Below are 21,020 nucleotides of genomic sequence, written 5' to 3' on the forward strand. Positions count from 1 at the left end.
TTTTAGTTAATCCAGCAGGTGTTTGTCTAGAAATTTAGACCATGCCTTCTGAGGAATGACTTCACCTTACTAATTTTGGACCATAAACTGGAATCTAATTTTAATAAAGATGTATGTTGCAACATTGGTATTCTATTACTTATTTGCTTCGGATTAGTTTGAGAACTATTAGGTGCTTACATCTAAATTGGGTTCATTGTTGTGTTTTTGAACTTGATCAGACCATTTTAACTAAAATGTTTCTTCCAGTTAAATATTTGATGTACCAAAAGCAATGGAGAAATGTTTTATTACATCCATTTTCACAACTTCAAAAAGCTTGAACAAGTGATCTGCTGCCCTTAAAATGTTACTGTGTATCTTATCTTTGAGTGTGGCTTGTTTTTTGACTGACTGTCCTTTGTCCTTTGTCTAGGTTGGTACAGCAAACAGCTTAGAATTTTTGGAAGACCCAAAAGCTGAAGTTGTAGATGAAATTGCTGCTAAACTTGGATTAAGGAAGGTGAGTGAAGGAATAATGGAAAGGTTTAGAACTACTGGATGGCAATTTTGGGGTCTGCACATGAATGTGCACTGTGCATTAGAAATTGGAATGTTGCCTTCCAAATTGCAACAAAACTTTTGAAGGGAAGTGGCATCATTTCTTTCTCAAGGTTTGGCATTCAAACACGTAAAGGTGTGAAGTTCTGTGCTGACCCACTAGATACCTCGTAAGTTTGCCAAAAGTGATTAATTTTGTCCATGCAAAAATGTGTGAACTATAAATGTCATACCAAGTTTTAATTCTTACAAAATAATCTGTCATTCTTTGATTCAATATTGGTTGTCCTCTCATATATATAAAAAAAAGCACTGATTTATGTTTCAGAACATTTTCATTTTGAAGTCTACGTCCTGCAGTAAAAGGATCCTCCTTGCAAAAGTTGGAGCTTGCATTGTTTTTTCTGTTATGTTAATAATAAGCAGATGTGGAGAGCTGCTTTACAGTAAATGGAGTAATGTTTTCCAGCTGCTATGGCTAGACAACACAAGATCTCGATGCATGAAAAATTTATTTAACTTCCAGCCCTTTATAAGCAGAAAAAGGAAGATCTTAAATTCAGTGGCAACTGAATCCTTGACTTTTTAAATGAATGTAATTTCTGGAATATAACAATCCAAAATATAGTTGAGTCTTTACATGAAATTATGCAAGGAGCTTTTCCAACGCTATGGGGGGGGGGGGAAAAAAGCAGTCATTTTCCAAATTGCACTGCTTTGAGATGTTAAAATGGAAAATTCAATCGGCTTTTTATTGACAAAGGCTTAATGTGGAAGGAAGTAAATAAACATAAACTCAGCACAACCAATGCATTCTTGATAAGCAGTTTTTTCTTTGAAGTTGTCGCTGCAAAATTCCTCTACACATTTGGCTTTTTTGATGGCCGAATGTACATTTCTCCAAAACTATTCCATGATTATTTAGCAGAAGGTGCAGCTGCAGCTCTAATATCTTTCATTAATGAATACTTTACATTGTGTACACAATGTGACCACCCTGTAAATTTAACAATAGACAATAAATATTTTCAAACTTCAGTACCTCAGTAAAAGAACCATTTCTGTCAGGTTGCAAATTACAAGTAAAAGATCATATTTAGAATAACATCAGATGTGCCAACTCAGTTAAGTGTTGGTGCTCTAACTTTACAGTTAGGATAAGTGCAAAGTGGTAAGGAAAATCTGGCCCCTTTCAGTTTGCAGTGTTTTTAAGTATATTTGCTGGCCAAACACAATAACGTTGAGAAAGAAGTATACAAGTCAGTTAACATGTCCTCTGCTTCTTACTGAAAGTTAAATGGAAATTCACTGTCATATGGTGGAAACATTAAAATCTCCTGTCTAACATTTTAGGCTCTGTTTGACTTGCTGCATTATCATTTTCAGGTTGGTTGGATATTCACAGATCTACTATCAGAGGACACAAGAAAAGGCACTGTCAAGTTTATCAGGAATAAGGTAAGGATTTTTTTTTCAATGAAAATTGACCACTTGATGCTTGCTGTATTTTCATCTTTCTTTTTAAAAAAAAAAGCTAAGCTACATTTCAAGTGTGTTGGTGACTTGAGAGAGAACAGAGCTGGCCATCTATTCCATTTTCACACATTTACCTTTTAATTTTAACTTCAGTAATTATGCTTTTCATAACTTATTTAATTTCAAACTATGTAAAACCTGGTGGGTTTTTTATTGCTCCCAGTAATTTAAAGAGATCTTTCACTCAAATTGAAAGAAACATGTGCTTCAAATTGCATGTGCCACTTTTCTGTTTAATACATTGAGCCCCATGTCATTACTTTGTGATTTTTTTTTGTTTAACATATTCACTTTCTCTTGTCTCCTTCCACCACCTCCTTCTATCTCCCACCGAGTTGTGGAGCATTCACACATCCTGGTTCATAGTGTGAAGCTAACATCTAATGGATTTAAATTTTGGAAGGTAAAAGAGGTGTGAAGATTTATATTCACCCTGAAGTGAAGGTTCATGCTCTACTTCTGCCAGTATGACATTGGGCCTGAATTTCTATCCAGACTGCATTTATATGTTGACTGCAGCTCACTTTATTAAAGTGAGACTATTTCACAATGGTGCCAGATGTAAGGAGTAAATGATGTTTAGTTCAGAAGAATCTGTTTTGACTTCTCTATTCATGATCCATTGACAATTATATTTAATGTTATAAGGCCATACAAAATTATTTTTAGCTTTCTGGTTGTTAGCTGACATGTGGCGTTGTTGACTGATGAGTAAAGAGCAGTAGTAGGAACTGATACTGGAATACAGATTTTCTACTCTTTTATTTGTAGGCAATAAACCTTTCCAAATTAAGAATGTTTTCATTCAGGATTGTTCCTAGTGAGCTGCTCGGACAATTGAGTTGTGTTTTTGGCAGATTGAACTTTGTAACAGAACAAAAAAGATGGTTTTAAAACTATTTATTTGATATTTATAATCTTAAGTTGATTTTCAATACAAAATAAGGCAAATAAGCCTGAGTTCTGAAAATGTTCGGAGCTAGTTTACTCTGTAGACATTTGCAGCATTCCAGAATCTCACCCAGACAGGGATGGCACCAGTACAGATGCACACAGATCGACCTGTCCTTCTGAGTTGAGAAGGATCACCTCATAATTCCACAGAATTTTAAAGTGTCAATCATGCGCAGAAGTTCTTGGATATTCACTATCTTCTGCAGGATGTAATTCTAGGATTCTATTCTATGAATAAATTTCAAGTTAGAAAAGGGTGCTGTGGTTAGACCAGACCTTAACTTGATAAAACAGGACCTGAAATCACATGAATTATTGGATGTACCTAACTAATAAAAATACTCTGCAAAGCTAAATCATGTACCTTCTAAATAAATGCCTGCAGTGTTTTCAACCTTGAAAGACCTGACAAGTTTTAATGACCGAAATAAATTCAGTTTGCAATTTACATTCACTACCATCCACACTGATATTGGGACAAATAATCCAGACCTCGAGTTGTCTTCTGGAGAAAAAGCTAAAATAGAGACATTGACTATAAGAGAAAACAAATTCTTGATTTAAGTCCAGCCAATTGCCCTGACAGACTTTAAGATTTTTTTTCATGGGGGTGAGGTGTAATGGTAAGATTGGGGGCAGCCCAAGCCTTCACCTTCCCACCCACCCCCTAACAGCCCCCATATCGTAGGAATGGGAGGGTGCTGAAAGTGACAGTCTGCTTGCTATATTTAAATAGAAAAGGATGAATGAAGCTTGCTAACAGCTTAATTGATACCAGCACGCCCTGCTCATCTCATAATAGTCTAACAATGGACAAGCAGGCAGGAGTGAGTAGCCCATTTTTATAAAATCTTCTAAGAGTCTGAAGAGAAACACACCCATTCCAATCTCCTCCCCCTTCATGCTCAGTCTCTGCAAACGTGTCCCCCTCACTCTCTCTTACACCCCTGTCCACCTAAAAGGTTCTTGATAACCCATCCCCCATGTCCTTGCTTACTTTACTCTAGGATTCATCGGCACCGTCATTCTCGCACAGCTTGCAGTCCAGACAGCATCTGCTACTGATCTCTGGCATACCAGGACCATTGGAGTAGCTGCTTCTAGTGGTTATGGCAACAGGACACTGTTATTGGTCTGTCCACTGGCCACTGACTTTCCTTTGAAAGATGGACTAGAGACCACAGTTAAAGATCAGTATGTGCTGCTTAGAACACTCTGTAATTGCAAAAAAAATGATATGCTGGGAAGGGTATATTTACCAAATGGTACCAAGGATGAATAATTTAGGTTTTAAGTGAAAGTATGACATTTTTGCCTTGGAACAGGAAAGGATTCAGTGGTTTCTAAAAATCAATAGCTGATTTTTTTTAATAGGATGGATACTGGATGACTCTCTTATTTGTCGTAATGCTGAGAAGTTATAGATTTTTAAAATCTGGCACTGAAAGGAAAAATTAGGTCTGGAAAAATGCCTTTTGTTTTTCAGATCTGCATAAAACTTGACTGTTTTTCCAGTAGGATTAATCAAAACAGGAAGCATTGCATTTTCAAAAGAAAAGTGAAATCACTTGAAATAAATGAAGAAAACAGATTGAAGAGTTGTGGAATTACGTTTAAATTTCTTTAACAAAGAGCTGACGACGCACAAGGTTGAATGGCCTTGTAAACCCTATGGAAATGTAGCCAAGTCACTAGCATATTCTGTGGTAGCTGAGTAGAGTTATTGAGGGAGGTATGGAGTCGAGGCCAGCCTTTCCAAGAGTAACCAACTGCTGGTTCTAACCTCATTTAGTTACGTGTTAATAATTCTATTTGTTTAAGTTTATAGCCTAATGCTGTTTTGACATTGGCAATCAAAAACAAAATTAGCTGTGTTTATTTTACTGATAAAAGTTTAGAAAGTTGAAGCATTACTGGTTTTATTTTTCTCTGTCAGGATGCGCATTTTCTAAGTGCAGAAGAATGCATTACAGCAGGAGATTTCCAAAATAAACATCCCAATGTTTGCCGCCTATCTCCTGTCAATCATTTTGGATCTAAATTTGTTACCGTCTTAGCAACAGGTATGAGTTAATTGTGATAAAATCTAAGCTTGTGAAAAATAATATGTTAGGAAATACAATCTTCATCACTTAACACTGCAGTGACTGATCTGAGTGAAATTTACCTGCTCACCACAGTGGCCAGTATAACACCTGGAGAAAATTAGTTTGTTTTTCTTGCTATCAGGAACCAAATGAAGCTCCCTAATGTTTTGGCTGCAGCGCTGGGAGCAGAACAGGTATTGCAGAACTGTTTGCAATAGTGACTAGACATGTCAAGATTTAATATTTTAGCGAAGATCTGTAGCTCGTTGTAGTTGGAGTTGTTGGTTGGTTTGCCAAGTTGACTGGTTTTCATGCAAATGTTTTGTCTCCCTTCTAGGTGACATAACCCGTGCCTTGTAGCCTCTGTCGAAGCGCTGTTGTTCTGTCCTGCTCTGAATTTATATGGGCCAGTCTGTCATGGTGGGTAGTCTTGTTTCTGGCTTTGTACCATAGTGCTAAGTAAATGGGATCTTTTTGCCTTTTCCAAGCCTGAGAATTCCTGGAGTTTTTTAACCACTAATGCGATAAACAAACAATTTGAAATAAACCCCATCTACATACCGCTGCAGCACACAATCAGGAGCAAAACTGCCCATCATGATAGACCTGACCATATAAATTCAGAGCGGGACAGAGCAACAGCACTTCACCGGAGGTTAGACAGGACTGATGATGTCACCTAAAAAGGAGACAAAACGTTTACATGAAAATCCGTCAGCTTGGCAAAATGTCAACTTTACACTTTTAGCAAAAGTGTAGGTTTTGTTTGTTTTTGCTCAGTTTTTAATTTGGATCAGAATGTGATGCAAATGCCCTGATTTAAGTAAGAGTAGAATTGGAAATCTTGACACAATATTGTACCCAATTAGATCATGTTTGCAGTAATTCCTCGTTTTAAATTTGAAGTTGTTATTCCAAAAATTGCAACTTCAAGTGAATCATTTTTTGCTATTTAAGATCAATGTAGAAGCTACAAGGGCTGTAGAGCCTTCCTGTTCAGAAATTTAAAAACATTAAAATATATAGTCTTTTAAGAGAAAATCTTCAAGTTGTAAATTTTTATATTGATAAATAAAATCTTTTTCAAATAAAATGAACTTTAATAAAGAATGAAAATAATAACCTATTACTTGTGCTACCTGCTTGTCATACATCCCAATCTGCTCCTTTAATCTACTGTCTCATGGAATGTGCTCCTTGATTCTCCTGCTAGTTGTCACACTCCTGAACATTCACTGTAGATGAGTGCCTTGGAGATGAGCAGTAAGAAGCAAGAAAAGCAGCTTCACCTTGCAGGTAGTAAGTTTTTTTCCAAGTGGATTTTGATTATTTTCGCCAACTTTTGATCAGACACCTCCCTTTGCACGTCTGCTTGAGTTTCAGAACAGGAGGAGCAATGCCCATGAATAAGTGTAAAGTGGTGGCAGTGTAAGCCGTGTTGGTTTTACTTCATCCAAGAGGAGTTATGTCCCACTATGATGTCCTGAACCCATTATTGAGTAAATCGTTGCATTGTTGGGGTCAGGGATCTGTTACCAGAAGATTTCTGATCAAAAAGGAGTGAAGCTAATCATCAGTTCATTTGAAGAAACTCATCTGTGGTTTCTGAGATAACAAGGTGTAGAGCTGGATGAACACAGCAGGCCAAGCAGCGTCAGAGGAGCAAGAAAGCTGATGTTTCAGGCCTAGACCCTTCTTCCCCTCCCCCATTTCTGAAGGGGGTTCTGAGATAAACACGGAGAGAGGGGGAGTGGATAGAAGATGGATAGAGGAGAAGTTAGGTGGAGAGGAGACGGACAAGTCAAAGAGGCAGGGATGGAGCCAGTAAAGGTGAGTGTAGGTGGGGAGTTTCTTGGGGCCTGGGATGGGGGTGAGGAATGAGGGGGGAGGTGTAGGTACAGGTGTGGCACTTTCTGCGGTAACAGGGAAAAGTGCCGGGTGTGGTGGGCCTGGAGGAGTGTGTGGAGTGGGCGAAGGAGTCAGGGAGAGAATGGCCCCTCTGGAAAGCAAATAAGGGTGGGGAGGGAAAAATGTCTTTGGTGGCGGGGTCGGATTGCAGATGGCGGAAGTGTCGGAGGATGATGCTTTGGATCCAGAGGTTGGTGTGGTGGTATGTGAAGACGAGGGGGTTTCTGTTTTGATTGTTATTGCAGGGAGGGGGTGTGAGGGATGAAATGCAGGAGACACGGTCAAGGGCCTTTTCGACCACTGGTGGGGGGGGGATGTTGGCACTTTTCCTTGCAACTGCAGGAAATGCCACACCTGCCCCTACACCTCTCCCCTCACCTCCATCCCAGGCCCCAAGAAGACTTTCCAAATCAAGCAGATGTTCACCTGAACATCTGCTACTGTGGTATACTGTATCCGCTGTTCCCGTTGTGGCCGCCTCTACATTGGGGAAACCAAGCGGAGGCTTGTGGACCACTTTGCAGAACACCTACACTTGGTTCACACTAAACAACTGCACCTCCCAGTCACAAATCATTTCAACTCCCCCTCCCATTCCTCATATGACGTCCATCCTGGGTCTCCTGTAGTGCCACAATGATGCCATCCGAAGGTTGCAGGAACAGCACCTCCTATTTCGCTTTGATACCACTGGGGCTGCAGGGATCCCATGTGGACTTCACAAACTTCAAAATCTCCCCTCCCCCTACCGCATCCCAAAACCAGTCCAGCTTGTCCCTGCCTCCCTAACCTGTCCTTCCTCCCAGCTGTATCCTCCTCCTACCTCAAGCCCCATTCCCATCTCCTGCCTACTAACCTCAACCTGCCCCCTTGACCTGTCCATCCTCCCTGGACTGACCTACCCCCTCCCTAACTCTCCACCTACACTTGCCTTTAGTGGCTCAATCCCTGCCTCTTCGACCTGCCTGTCTCCTTGCCACCTATTTTCTCCTCTATCCATCTTCTATCTGCCTCTCCCTCTCTCCCTATTTATTTCAGAGCCCCCTTCCCCTTCCCCTATTTCTGAAGAAGGGTCTAGGCCTGAAATGTCAGCTTTCTTGCTGACGTTTGGCCTGCTGTGTTCGTCCAGCTCTACACCTTGCTAACTCAGATTATCTAGCATCTGCAGTCCCTACTGGCTATCTGTGTTTTCTCCTATTTCTCTCTCCTTCTGTCTAAAGTCCTCATTCTCAGTGAGGGTTCAGGAGATTTTGTGAGATGATGAGTCAGGGAGCAAGAGACACTGCAAATCAGAGAATTGGCAAAAAGGGGGTGAGTTAGGGATTGAGAGAGCCACAAGTCAGTGGATCAGACAGCAAGGGACCAATCCAAATCAATGCTGATCAGTTCACATCGCTCTGTCAGACCAGCAGCAAACTGTATTAAAACACATCTTGCACACTAAATGAGAGCACAAGCCATGTAAGTTTGCTGTTAAAGAGAAATAATGTTAAACAGAGACTTGCTATATTTCCTACTGCAAATTTGTTTTCACTTTCCTTAGGTGGTCCAGATAATCAGGTTCATTTTGAAGGTTACCAAGTTTCCAATCAGTGTATGGCACTCGTAGGAGATGACTGTTTTCTACCGTGCAGAGATGCACCAGAGCTGGGATATGTGAAGGAGTCTTCTAGTGAGCAATATGTTCCTGATGTTTTCTATAAGGTAACTGATTAACTCACTGTCACGAGTGCATACTATATGCAACATGAGTCCAAATGATTGATAAATATTTCAAATCAATTTTCTGCATTGATTATTCCTTGTTTACTACTACAGTCTTCCTTCATACAGGGAGAAAGGAAAGAAAAGACAAATTATGTGCTCGGGGTCTTTGAGATTGGAAGCATAGTGGACTCCAGATCCGCAGCAATCTGGTTGATTCTTAACTGCCTCTAGGCAGTTAGGGATGTCAGTAAAATTCTGGCTTAGCCAGAGAGACCCACATCCCTTAACTGAATTTAATTAAAAAACAGATGAAATCAATGACCGTGTGATATGCTGTTCGATGTTTTATTCATATTAGAGGAAACCTGTTCAGCCAGGTAAAGACCCTTTTCCTCTCAAAACATCTTGAGTATTCATTTCAGTGTGAGGCTGAACCAGATTGTCTGCAACCTTGATGTCTCATGAGACTCGGGATTGAGCAATCAATCCCATGTCCTTTCCATTGCCAAGATTGCTTACATCCATTGCCATAAGAGGCATCTTCATTCTTGACAGTCCACTTGCTTTAGCTCCACCAGATCTCTGCTCTCCTCCAATTCTGACATCTGTGCAGCTCTGATTTTCTTCACTGCACCATTGCTAGCTGTGCTTTCAGTTACCCATGTTTTCAGCTGAAGCATGCACTTCGAGCTCACTTATTCCCTTGTCAAGTATTCCATTGTCTCTAAATTTTGAGACTGCTTGCCTGGCATTCAGTCTTTGTTGACCAGAAATTGCCTAAAACCAAATATTGGTAAAACCAAAGCCATTGCCTTCAAACTCTTTCCTAGTCACTGACTCCATCCATCTTGGCAGCTGTCTGAGGCTGAAACCTCGGTATGATATTTGAGTTTAAGTAAGCTTCTGAGCATGTGTCTGCACCATTACTAAGAGTGGCTGCTTCCATCTCTGTAGCGTTGCCTGATTCTAACATTTTGTCAACTCAGCTGCTGAAATTCTCATCTGTCATTGCCTTTTGACTGTTAAAAAAAATGCTTCTGACTAGCCTCTTGCTTGCTAAACTGTATAAATTTCTACTGTTCTAAAAGTCTGGTAGTTATGCCCTAACTTGAACCAATCCTGTTCATGCATCACTTCTGTGATCACTGACCACCTGATAATTCATGCCTTGTTTTCAAAATACTAATTGTTTTTAAATGACCTGACCTATCTCTGTAATCTCCTCCAGATCTCAGACTTCAGCACTCTTCCAATTCTGGCCAGTGCATCCTAGATTTTAATCAGTTTATAAAGATGCCTTTAACTGCCAAGGCCTGGCGTTCTAGAATTCACATTCTTGATCTCTTCTTCACCCTTTGATCCTTTAAGGTGTTCTTGCAGACCTGAAGTGATGCTTCCTTTTGGTGTGGGGGTCAAATTTTGTATGATAAGCCCCTGTGAAGAACATTGAATCCTTAACAGAGTTAAGCAACTCAATGTAAATACAATTTGTTCTACCCAGAATTTGATTTGATTATTCGATTGAGGCCTAATTCATCACTTAATTTTAGCAAACTGTTGTTTTTATACTCTTTGCCACCATTTATAAAAGGCATCAAATTATCTTTAGTAACTCTTACCAACCTGTTTTACCATTTGCAAAGATTTATGATTGTGAATGCCCAGTCCTTTATGTTTCTCCAGGTCCTATAAAATGATACTGTTTGCTTTACATTGCCTGTCCAATTGTTTTGTTGGAAATCCATGGCTCTAGGCCTGTCTGTGTTAAGTTTCTTGTATCTGCCTATTTTACCAGTCTGACAAAGTTCTTCTGAAGGCTGCTTGTTTTCTTACTTGAATGCTAAATCACTATGGCTAACAAGTTTGATTTTTGAGTAGAAATTTCACAAAGCAGTTTTTGTGTGAATTGATTCATAACAATAATAGTTGTTAACCCAATGCATGTAAACTATTCATGTGGTTTCTCTCTCATAGGACATAGACAAATTTGGTAATGAAATCACACAGTTAGCAAGGCCATTGCCAGTTGAGTACCTGATCATTGATGTAAGTATGAGCTAAAATCTTTAGCCCTGAATTCGATCAGGATTGCATTTTATTTTTCCTGGGATTAAGCAAAAGAACTTAGGGTGTGGCTGTCTAATATGGCTTGAATCTATTCATGCTTGTTTTGCCTTTGCCAATACTGCAATATAGAAATAATTCTGTTGCATAATTACATGGATAAACCTGATGTCCCTCAATACAGATACCATGTTCTGAAATGGTTAGATAGATGCTATTTAGGCCAATTAAATTTGAGGCTGATGATTAACTTGACCAGAAGTATGCAGAATTTGTGGATCATCCCACTTTACTTTCTGTCATTTCGGTTACTGAATTACAAATTACATAGGCAACATGTATCACCTATATCTCCTATTTCTTGGGAAAAAAATTAGTTTCCTTAATGCATTTGTGTTCGCATTTTACTTTAAGATTAGATTCCCTACAGTGTGGAAACAGGCCCTTCGGCCCAGGAAGTCCACACTGCCCCTTGGAGCATCCCACCCAGACCTATCCCAAATAACACACACGCACACCCCTGAACACAACAGGCAATTTAGCATGGCTGATCCACCTAGCCTTCACATTTTTGGACTGTGAGGAAACCAGAGCACTCGGAGGAAACCCACGCAGATACGGGGAGAACATGCTTAATCAGTATTTTTGTTTTAACAAACATTTGTGTGTGTTTGGTTTTTATAAGAACAGAAGCCAGTTAAGTAGAGCTTCTGGTTGAAGGTGAATTGTAGCTATCCAAATGACAAGACTGATTAAAATTGTGAATAGCTGAGCCACATAGGCTGGAAAGTTGCCAGCTAAATGACACTTCAAGCACTACACTTAGTTTCAGTATTCCTGAGCAAAGGAACAGGAAGCTTGATCAAATTATCACCTTGGCAATGACTTACTCTGAACAGGAACATCTTGATGTTGCTCCCTGTCAGAGTCCACGGATAATTGGCTTTGGGCAATCTGACACACAACCCAATACTAAGTGAGTGGGAACTGCAGATGCTGGTGAATTCAAGATAACAAAGTGTGAAGCTGGATGAACACAGCAGGCCAAGCAGCATCTCAGGACCGCAAAAGCTGATGTTTCGGGCCTAGACCCTTCATCAGAGAGGGGGATGGGCAGAGGGTTCTGAAATAAATAGGGAGAGAGGGGGAGGCAGACTGAAGATGGATAGAGGAGAAGATAGCTGGGGAGGAGAGTATAGGTAGGGAGGGGATAGATCAGTCCAGGGAGGACGGACAGGTCAAGGAGGTGGGATGAGGTTAGTAGGTGGGAAATGGAGCTGTGGCTTGGGGTGGGAGGAAGGGATGGGTGAGAAGAAAAACTGGTTAGGGAGGTGGGGACGAGCTGGGCTGGTTTTGGGATGCAGTGGGGGAAGGGGAGATTTTGAAGCTAGTGAAATCCACATTGATACCATTGGGCTGCAGGGTTCCCAAGCGGAATATGAGTTGCTGTTCCTGCAACCTTCAGGTGGCGTCACTATGGCACTGCAGGAGGCCCAGGATGGACATGTCATTAAGGAATGGGAGGAGGAGTTAAAATAGTTCGCGACTGGGAGGTGCAGTTGTTTATCGCAAACCGAGCGGAGGTGTTCTGCAAAGCGGTCCCCAAGCCTCCGTTTGGTTTCCCCAGTGTAGCGGAAGCCACAATGGGTACAGTGGATGCAGTATACCACATTGGCGGATGTGCAGGTGAACACCTGCTTGATATGGAAAATCATCTTGGGGCCTGGGATGGGGGTGACGGAGGAGGTGTGGGGGCAAGTGTAGCACTTCCTGCAGTTGCAGGGGAAGGTGCTGGGGTTGGAGGGGAGTCTGGAGCAGACAAGGGAGTCCCAGAGAGAGTGGTCTCTTCGGAAGGCAGACAAGGGTAGGGATGGAAACTAAAGTAAGCTGTTTTGTAAATGAGTAACCAATTCAACAAGTTAAAATAATTAACTAAAACTAACAGTCCGGTCAGTGCTGTGCCATCTATGTTGAGTTTATCTGCTTTGATCCTAATGCTGCTTGTCAGATATTTTAACTTGTTTGGTTGGTTACCAAGTGAAAATACATTTCGGATTTGCCGAGTTTAATTTTCATCTTAAAAATGACAAACATCACCATTTAATGTCAGTGTATTCTTAATAAATCGGTGTTCAGGCAGAAGAGGAGGAACAGTTCTCGGTCACAACTACTGCCAAACAAAGAACACTTCATCTCCTGATGACTTTCAGTGGTATTTCCATTACCAAGCTACATGCCATCAGTGGTGGAGGCAGCGGTAGCAGCAGAGGAGGGATTTCACTTGAGCTTCTAGTCAATAGTGAAATCCCTCCTCTGCTGCTACCGCTGCCTCCACCACTGATGGCATGTAGCTTGGTAATGGAAATACCACTGAAAGTCATCAGGAGATGAAGTGTTCTTTGTTTGGCAGTAGTTGTGACTGAGAACTGTTCCTCCTCTTCTGCCTGAACACCGATTTATTAAGAATACACTGACATTAAATGGTGACGTTTGTTATTTTTAAGATGAAAATTAAACTCGACAATTCCTAAATGTTTTTCACTTGGTAACCAACCAAACAAGTTAAAATGTCTGACAAGCAAAATTAGGATCAAAGCAGATGATCTCAACATAGTCTGGTCATTGCTGTGCCATTTGTTATAAGCCGTTGGTTTTGGTTAACTATTTTAACTTGTTGAATTGGTTAATGATTTACAAAACAGCTTACTTTAGTTTCACTCATTATTAAGACAGATTTATTTGTTATGCAGCACTGATTCTTTTTAGTCGATGATTAATCTCTTGAGAAATGACAGACAGATGTAAAGGATTATAGTGTGTCGGCACTGTTCTTAACACAGTAGTCAAAGCACTGCAGAAAAATCTAAATGAAACAAGATCAACAGACAGCCCAGCAGCTGCCAATACGTGGAAATATGTAGAACCTGAAGCTACTTCCTGTGCAGGTGTTCCAGGCATTGGTTTCTATTAGCAATAACATGCTCATTTAGATGCCAGCCACGTTCTGATAACCATATTTCTCCATAAATAATAGTGTAAGATTATTATGATCAGTATCCCTTCTAAATTTTTTGCATAGCCTGTTATTTTTGATGCTCTGCACCTTTTTAAATATGTCTTGTATGGCTGTGCATGAGCAGTATCTTTTAAAGGGTATAACTTATAGATGTCCTGCGCAAAACCTAATAGGTTCCTACTTCATTGGTTTTAAAGTGCATTGGGACATTATGGAGACCAAAGTCCATCTTGTTCCATGCTTTCCATTATTGCAAAGCCTGCTCATGTCCTTATATAAACTTCATACTTACAAGCTCCACTATTCTCACTTGTCTGGTTTCTCCCACCTCTTTTCTGTAAACTTAACTAATCCAGCCCTCTCTTGTCTTTACTTGCTGCACAAAATCCCACTTGCTCTCTTCCATCAACACATTGTCAGTTACTGTCTCCAATGAAAAATTTTCACTGTTGTGCTAAATACCACATTCCTCAGCCTTTCCCTGTTTTGTAACCTTCCTGGCTATAAAGCTCCCACCCCTGGTTAAAACTCCATTCTTATATTTGCAGCTTTTTTTATATCCCACTAAGATTTAGAATACTGTTTACAGCTGTGTTTTCAGCTATCAAAGCTTCAAGAAGAACATAAGAACCAGGAGCAGGAGTAGGCCATCTGGCCCCTTGAGCCTGCCCCGCCGTTCAGTAAGATCATGGCTGATTTTTTTGAGACTCGGCTCCACTTGCCCACCCACTCACCATAACCCTTAATTCCTTGACTGTATAAAAATTTATCTAGCCAACCCTTAAAAGCATTCAGTGAGTTAGCTTCAACTGCTTCACTGGGCAGGGAATTTCACAGATTCACCACCCTTTGTGTGAAGAAGTTCCTCCTGACCTCTGCTTCCTTATATTTTGAGGCGATACCCTCGAGCCCTAGTTTCACCTGCGAGCTGAAACAACCTCCCTGCCTCCACCTTATCTTTTCCCTTCATAATCTTTATAAGTTTCTATAAGATCTCCCCTCGTTCTTCTGAATTCCAATGAGAATAATCCAAGTCTACTCAGTCCCTCCTCTTAATCCAACCCTCTCAACTCTGGAATCAACCGAGTGAATCCCATCTGCACCCTCTCCAGTGCTAGTCTCAAGTAAGGAGTCCAAAACTGCACACAGTACTCTAGGTGTGGCCTCACGAGGACAGCTGCAGCATAGCCTCCTTGTTTTTAAACTCCATCCATCTAGCTACAGCAGACAAAATTCCATTTGCCTTTTTAATTAGCTGCTGCACCTGCAACCCTACTTCTAGCGATTCATGTACAAGGACACCCAAGTCCCTCTGCACAGCAGCGTGTTGCAGTTTTTTTTTAAACAATTAAAACATAGTCCATTTTGCTGTTATTACTACCAAAATGGATGACCTCGCACTTATCAAGATTGTACGCCATTTTCCAGACCTTTGAACACTCTCTTAGACTATCTGTATCCCTCTGCAGACTTGCTGCACACTTTTGCTCTACCACTCACCTTAGTGTCATCTGCAAATTTTGACACACTGCACTCAGCCCCCAACTCCAAATTATCTATAAATTGTAAACAATTGTAGTCCCAACACTGATCCCTGAGGCACACCACTAGTCTCTGGGCCAACCAGAAAAAACACCCATTTACCCCTACTCTTTGCTTTCTACTGGTCAACCAATCCTCTATCCGTGCCAATACATTACCTGTAATACCATGCAACTTTATCTTATGTAGCAGCCTTTAGTGTGGCACCTTGTCAAATTCCTTCTGGAAATCCAGATACACCACCTCCACAGGTTCCCCACTGTTGACCATGCAAGTAATGTCCTCAAAAAATTCCACCAAATTTGTTAAACATGACGTACCTTTCATGAACTCATGCTGGGTGTTTCCAATGTGACAATTTATATCCGGATGTCTTGCTATTTCTTCCTTAATGACAGATTCAAGCATTTTCCACTACTGAAGTGAAGCTAACTGACCTATAGTCACCTGCTTGTTGTCTGCTTCCTTTTTTGAACAGTGGCATCACATTGGCTGTTTTCCAATCTATGGGAACCACCCCAGAGTTCAGTGAATTTTTGTAAATAATTACTAGTGCATTTGCTATTTTCCCCATCACCTCTTTTGCTACTCTGGGATGCATTTCATCAGGGCCCAGGGACTTGTCTACCTTTAGCCCCATTAGCTTGTCCAACACTGCTGCCTTAGTGATAATAGTTTCTAAGTCCTCACCTGCTATAACCTTCAGCCATTAGTTTTTGGCATGTTGTTGTGTCTTCCAATGTGAAGACCGACACACAAAATAACTGTTTAATGTCTCGGCTATTTCCTTATTCCCACTTATTAAATTGGCCTTCTCATCCTCTAAAGGACCAATGTTGACCTTTGCCACTCTTTTACGATTTACATATTTGTAGAAACTTTTGCTGCCTGTTTTTATAATCTGAGCTAGTTTACTTTCATGATCTATCCATGACCCACCAAAAGTTTTTGCTCCCATTCTACCTTCGCTAACTTCTCCCTCATTCCTTCATAGTCTCCTTTGTTTAAGCACAGGACATAGGTATTGGATTTAACCTTCTCGCGCTCCATCTTTATTTTAAATTCAGCCATATTGTGATCGCTCCTTCTGAGAGGATCCCTAACTGAGATCATTAATTATTCCTGTCTCATTACACAGGACTAGATCTAGGATAGCTTGCTCCCTCATAGGTTCCATTACATATTGTTCAAGGAAATTATTGTGGATGCATTCTATGAACTCCTCAAAGCTGCCATGAACGACCTCGTTTGACCAATCACTATGCAGATTAAAATCCCCCATTATGATAATTGCTGTACCATTTTTTACATGGATTAGCTATTTCTGTTTATTGCCCGCCCCACCACGATGTCATTATTTCGTGGCCTATAGATCACACCTATCAGTGACTTCTCCCTGCTATTCCAAATTTCCACCCAAATGGATTCAGCGTTTTGTTCATTAGAACCTAAATCATCTCTCACTACCGCCCTGATATCATCCTTAAAAATCAGAGCAACACCACCTCCCTTACCTTCCTGTCTGTCCTTCCGAACAGTTTGATACCCCTGGATATTTAACTCCCAGTCGTCCTTCTGTAACCATGTTTCTGTAATGACCACTAAATCATACCCATTTGCCATGATTTGCACCTTCAACTCATCCATCTTGTTTCGAATGCTCCAAGCATTCAGATAAAGTGCCCTTATGCTGGTTTTTGCACCTTTTTGGGTCATATTACCTCCATTACTAACAGCTGTTGAGCTCTCCTTCCCTTTAACTTTTTTTTCCTAATTTTCAGTGGAGCTGAAGCTTCCTCACCACCTGTTAACCTGTTGCTTTGCCTTACATTGTTATTTTCCCTCTACTCTCACTTCTCCCTCACCCCCCCCCCCTTAAGTCCTATTAACCACCCTATTTACCCATTTCTCCAGAACACTGGCCCCATCCCTGTTCAAGTGGAGTCCATCCCAGCGGTATAGAACCCTCCTGTCCCAGAACTGATGCCAGTGCCCCATGAAAAGGAAACCCTCTTTCCCACACCACTCTGTTAGCCTCATGTTTACTTTCCTGATCCTCGCCTCCCCACACCACTTTGCACGTGGCACAGGCAGCAATCCAGAGATTATGACCCTCGAAGATCTGTTTTTTTAAAAATTTTGTTCCTAGCTTTTTATAATCCCGAAACAGGTCTTTTTTTCCCTAGTCCTGCCTGTGTTGTTGCTACCCAGGTGGACCACAACAGCCGGATCCTCGGCCTCCCTCTCTAGTATCCTCTCAAGCTGGTCAGAGATGTCTCGCACCCTGGCACTGGCAGGCAACATACCATGCTGGATTGTCTATCCTGTTCACAAAGGATACTTTCTCTCCCCCTGATGATGGAATCCCCTACAACTGCAATCTGTCTTTTAGCTCCCCCCTCTTGAATGGCCTCCTGGACCATGGTGCCATGGTCAGTTGACTCCTCCCTGCAGCCCTGTTCCTCATCCACGCAGGGAGCAAGTGCCTTATGCCTGTGGGACAGTGTCAAGGGCTGAGGTTCCTGTCTGCAGGATCCCTCTACCTGCCTCACTCGCAGTCTCACACTGCTGTACCTGCCCGCCGATCGAATTAACATTAGTTAATCTACCAGGTGTGACTGCCTCCTTGGAACACAGCATCCAGGTATTTCTCCCCCTCCTGGGGAGCAAAAGAGAAGTACGGCACAGGAGCAGATCTTTTGGCCCTCCAAGCCTGAGCCAATCATTATGCTCTGATTGAACTTAAAAAAATAAATCTTCTCCCCTTTATACAGTCCGTGTCCCTCTGTTCCCTCCCTAATCGTGTAACCATCTAAATGCCTCTTAAATGTTGCCAACTTGCCTACTTCCACCACCACCTCTGGCATTGCATTCCAGGTTCCTACCACTCTGCGTGAAAAACTTGCCTCGCACAGCTCCCTTAAACTTTTGCCCTCTCACTTTGAACCTGTGTCCCCTTGTAATTGAAACTTCAACCATGGGGAAAAAGCCTCTGGCTATTACCCCATCTATGCCTGTCATCATTTATAGACCTCTACCAGGGCTCTTCTCAGCCACCATCTTTCCAGTGAAAACAATCTTTCTTTGCCTTTTTAACTTTTCCTCATTGCTAGTGCCCTCAAGATGAGGTAACATCCTGGTGAACATTCTCTTCACTCTCTCCAAAGCTTCTACGTCCTTATGGTAATGTGGCAACTAAAACTGCACACAACAATACTCCAAATGCAGCCTAACAAGGGTTTTATGTAGCTGTAACACGCTTTGCCAGCTTTTGTACTCCATATCCTGGCCAATGAACACAAGTATGCCATATGCTGCCTTAATCTGTTTGGCCACCTGTGTTTCTACTTTTAGGGAACTGTGGATCTGCACACCTAGATCCATCTGTATGTTAGTGTTACGAAGGGTTCTGCCATTTACAGTATAATTCGCACCTAAATTTGATCCTCTCAAAATGCATCACCTTACATTTGTCTGGATTAAACTCCATCTGCCATTTCTGTTCCCAAGTCGTCAATCTATCTCTATCCTGTTGTATCCTTTCACAATCGTCAGCAGTATTAGTAATTCCACCAATCTTTGTGTCATCTGAAAACTTACTAATCAGACCACCCACATTTTCCTCTGGATTAGTTAGATACACTACAAACAACAGAGGACCTGATCCCTGTGGAACACCACTAGTTACCGGTATCCATTCTGAAAAACACCCTTCCGTTGCTACCCTCTGTGGTCTATGACCAAGCCAGTTTTGTATCCATTCAGCGAGCCCACCTTGAATCCCATCAATCTGCTATTTGGGACTTTATTAAATGTCCGTTAAATGCCATATAAACTACATCCATAGTTCTTCCCTCATCCATTAATTTTTTTGAAGAGGTGACAGATTGATCAGATTGGTGAGGCATGACCTTACCCGTACAAAACCATGCTGCCTGTTGCTAACTAGCACATTTTCTTCGAAATGTGCATATAGTCTCAGTATCTTCTCCAAGAGCTTCCCAACTACAGATGTTAGACTCAGCAGCCTATAATTTCCTGGATCATCCCTGCTTCCTTCCTTAAACAAGGGAACAACAATGACTAATCTCCACCTCGTGTGGTCAAGGAGGATGTGAAGATATCAGCTGGAGCATTGGCAGTTTCTTTCCTTGACTCTTGCAGGAATCTGGGATAGATCCCATCTGGCCCTGGGAACTTGACTACCTTAATGCAGCTTAGGATACCCATAACTTCGTTCTTTTAATATATTGATATTCTGTAGAGTACTCATACACTCATTCCTGACCTCAACATCAGTCATGTCCTTCTCGTGAGTACTGATATCAAATTCTCAGATTATCATCCTAAATTCATCCATTCTTCTCCCCTAACAAGAGATTCTTTGAAATTCAAAGATTTTTTAAAAGTGTTGATCCCACTCTGATTTGCATTGTCTTGGCAGCTATATTTGTACATATTCCTGAGATGCACAAGACACCTCTTTGATGTTAAAGGTGCTGTGTATGTGCAAGTTGTTACTGTCGTGAAGAAAATTTAGTTAATCTCGTTCCTAAAGGTAATTTAATGCAAGGTTGTTTCAAATACGGAAACATTTTATCTAGGTAACTGCTTTTTAAAAAAAGTACGCATGTTGAATTCTAGAATAAAAATAGAAAATAAGGCAAATTCTAAGCAAGCCTACATCTTCTGCAATATGACAGGATTGAGTGATGTTTTTTGTGTGTAGACCCTGAATCAGAAGCATTCTAACAAATGGCCTGTTTCTGAAATACTAGTCTGCCTTTTCTCTAACAATGCTATTGTGAGACTTGATTAAAGTGTATAAAATCCTGAACAGTTATGGCAAAGTGGATCTGGAAGTGAAGCTTTCTCATGTGGGTGAGTCCAAAACTAAGAGGCACTGTTCTAAAATTAGGGCTCAACCTTTTAGGACAGAGATGAGAATTTATTTTCAGTCTGATAGTTTACAATTTTAGACCTCTGCATCAGAAGGATATTGAGGCAGTGCGATTGGATATTTTTGAGGAGGTAGATTTTTGTTTGGCAGTTGAATCAAAGGTTACTGGGAATAGATGGGAATATAGTTTTCAAAACAAACAGATCAGCTATGACTTTGGCTTCGGTGGCTAAATGGCCGATATCCGCTCCAAATTTGTTCATATGCTGCCTGTTTCCATGATTTTCTCTTGCATATTTATAAACCTGATTCTTGATTCTGATTGCACATCCAATTTAGATTCCTACGACTTTTCCAAAGGATCCTGTTTACACTTTTGCTTCATCCCCACACCCCTTTCCTGTTGTGAACAGGGATGTCGTCGGAGAGACACAGGTAACTGCTTCATTGTTAATAGCATTCTATTAAAATTTGAATGAGTGTTTAAAATGAAGCAGGCAGAAAACGGAATACTAACAATCTGGTTGAAATTTTTACTGATGAAAGAATTCTGTTTGACCAAACATTGAATTTTCTTACAGGACTGGTTTGCTTTCCATACCATTGCGGAGAAATTGGCTGACATAGTTCTAAGCAATAACTAGCAGCACTCGTTCAACAATTTGCATGTGTGTGGCATAATAAACCACCTCATAAATTCACAGCAGATTTAAAATGATTTTATCCTTGCATTCCACTAAACCTTTTGGCATGAATGTTGGTTTGT

The 21,020-nt window shown here is 41.0% G+C and overlaps 1 protein-coding gene across 3 annotated transcripts in view; it reads left to right on the forward strand.

Moving 5' to 3' along the window:
- The window catches only part of nploc4 (NPL4 homolog, ubiquitin recognition factor), a 99,511-nt gene that overhangs the window by 64,394 nt on the left and 14,097 nt on the right, over positions 1-21,020 (forward strand). For all 3 annotated transcript variants that reach the window (XM_048555188.2, XM_048555187.2, XM_048555189.2), the window contains exons 9-14: positions 416-502; positions 1,927-1,998; positions 4,967-5,093; positions 8,569-8,729; positions 10,707-10,778; positions 20,594-20,689. In XM_048555188.2, the coding sequence (XP_048411145.1) occupies positions 416-502; positions 1,927-1,998; positions 4,967-5,093; positions 8,569-8,729; positions 10,707-10,778; positions 20,594-20,689 (615 nt within the window). The remainder of the gene's footprint in view (positions 1-415; positions 503-1,926; positions 1,999-4,966; positions 5,094-8,568; positions 8,730-10,706; positions 10,779-20,593; positions 20,690-21,020) is intronic.

This window comes from Stegostoma tigrinum, chromosome 22 (assembly GCF_030684315.1).
Source record: "Stegostoma tigrinum isolate sSteTig4 chromosome 22, sSteTig4.hap1, whole genome shotgun sequence".
NCBI classification, from domain to species: domain Eukaryota; kingdom Metazoa; phylum Chordata; class Chondrichthyes; order Orectolobiformes; family Stegostomatidae; genus Stegostoma; species Stegostoma tigrinum.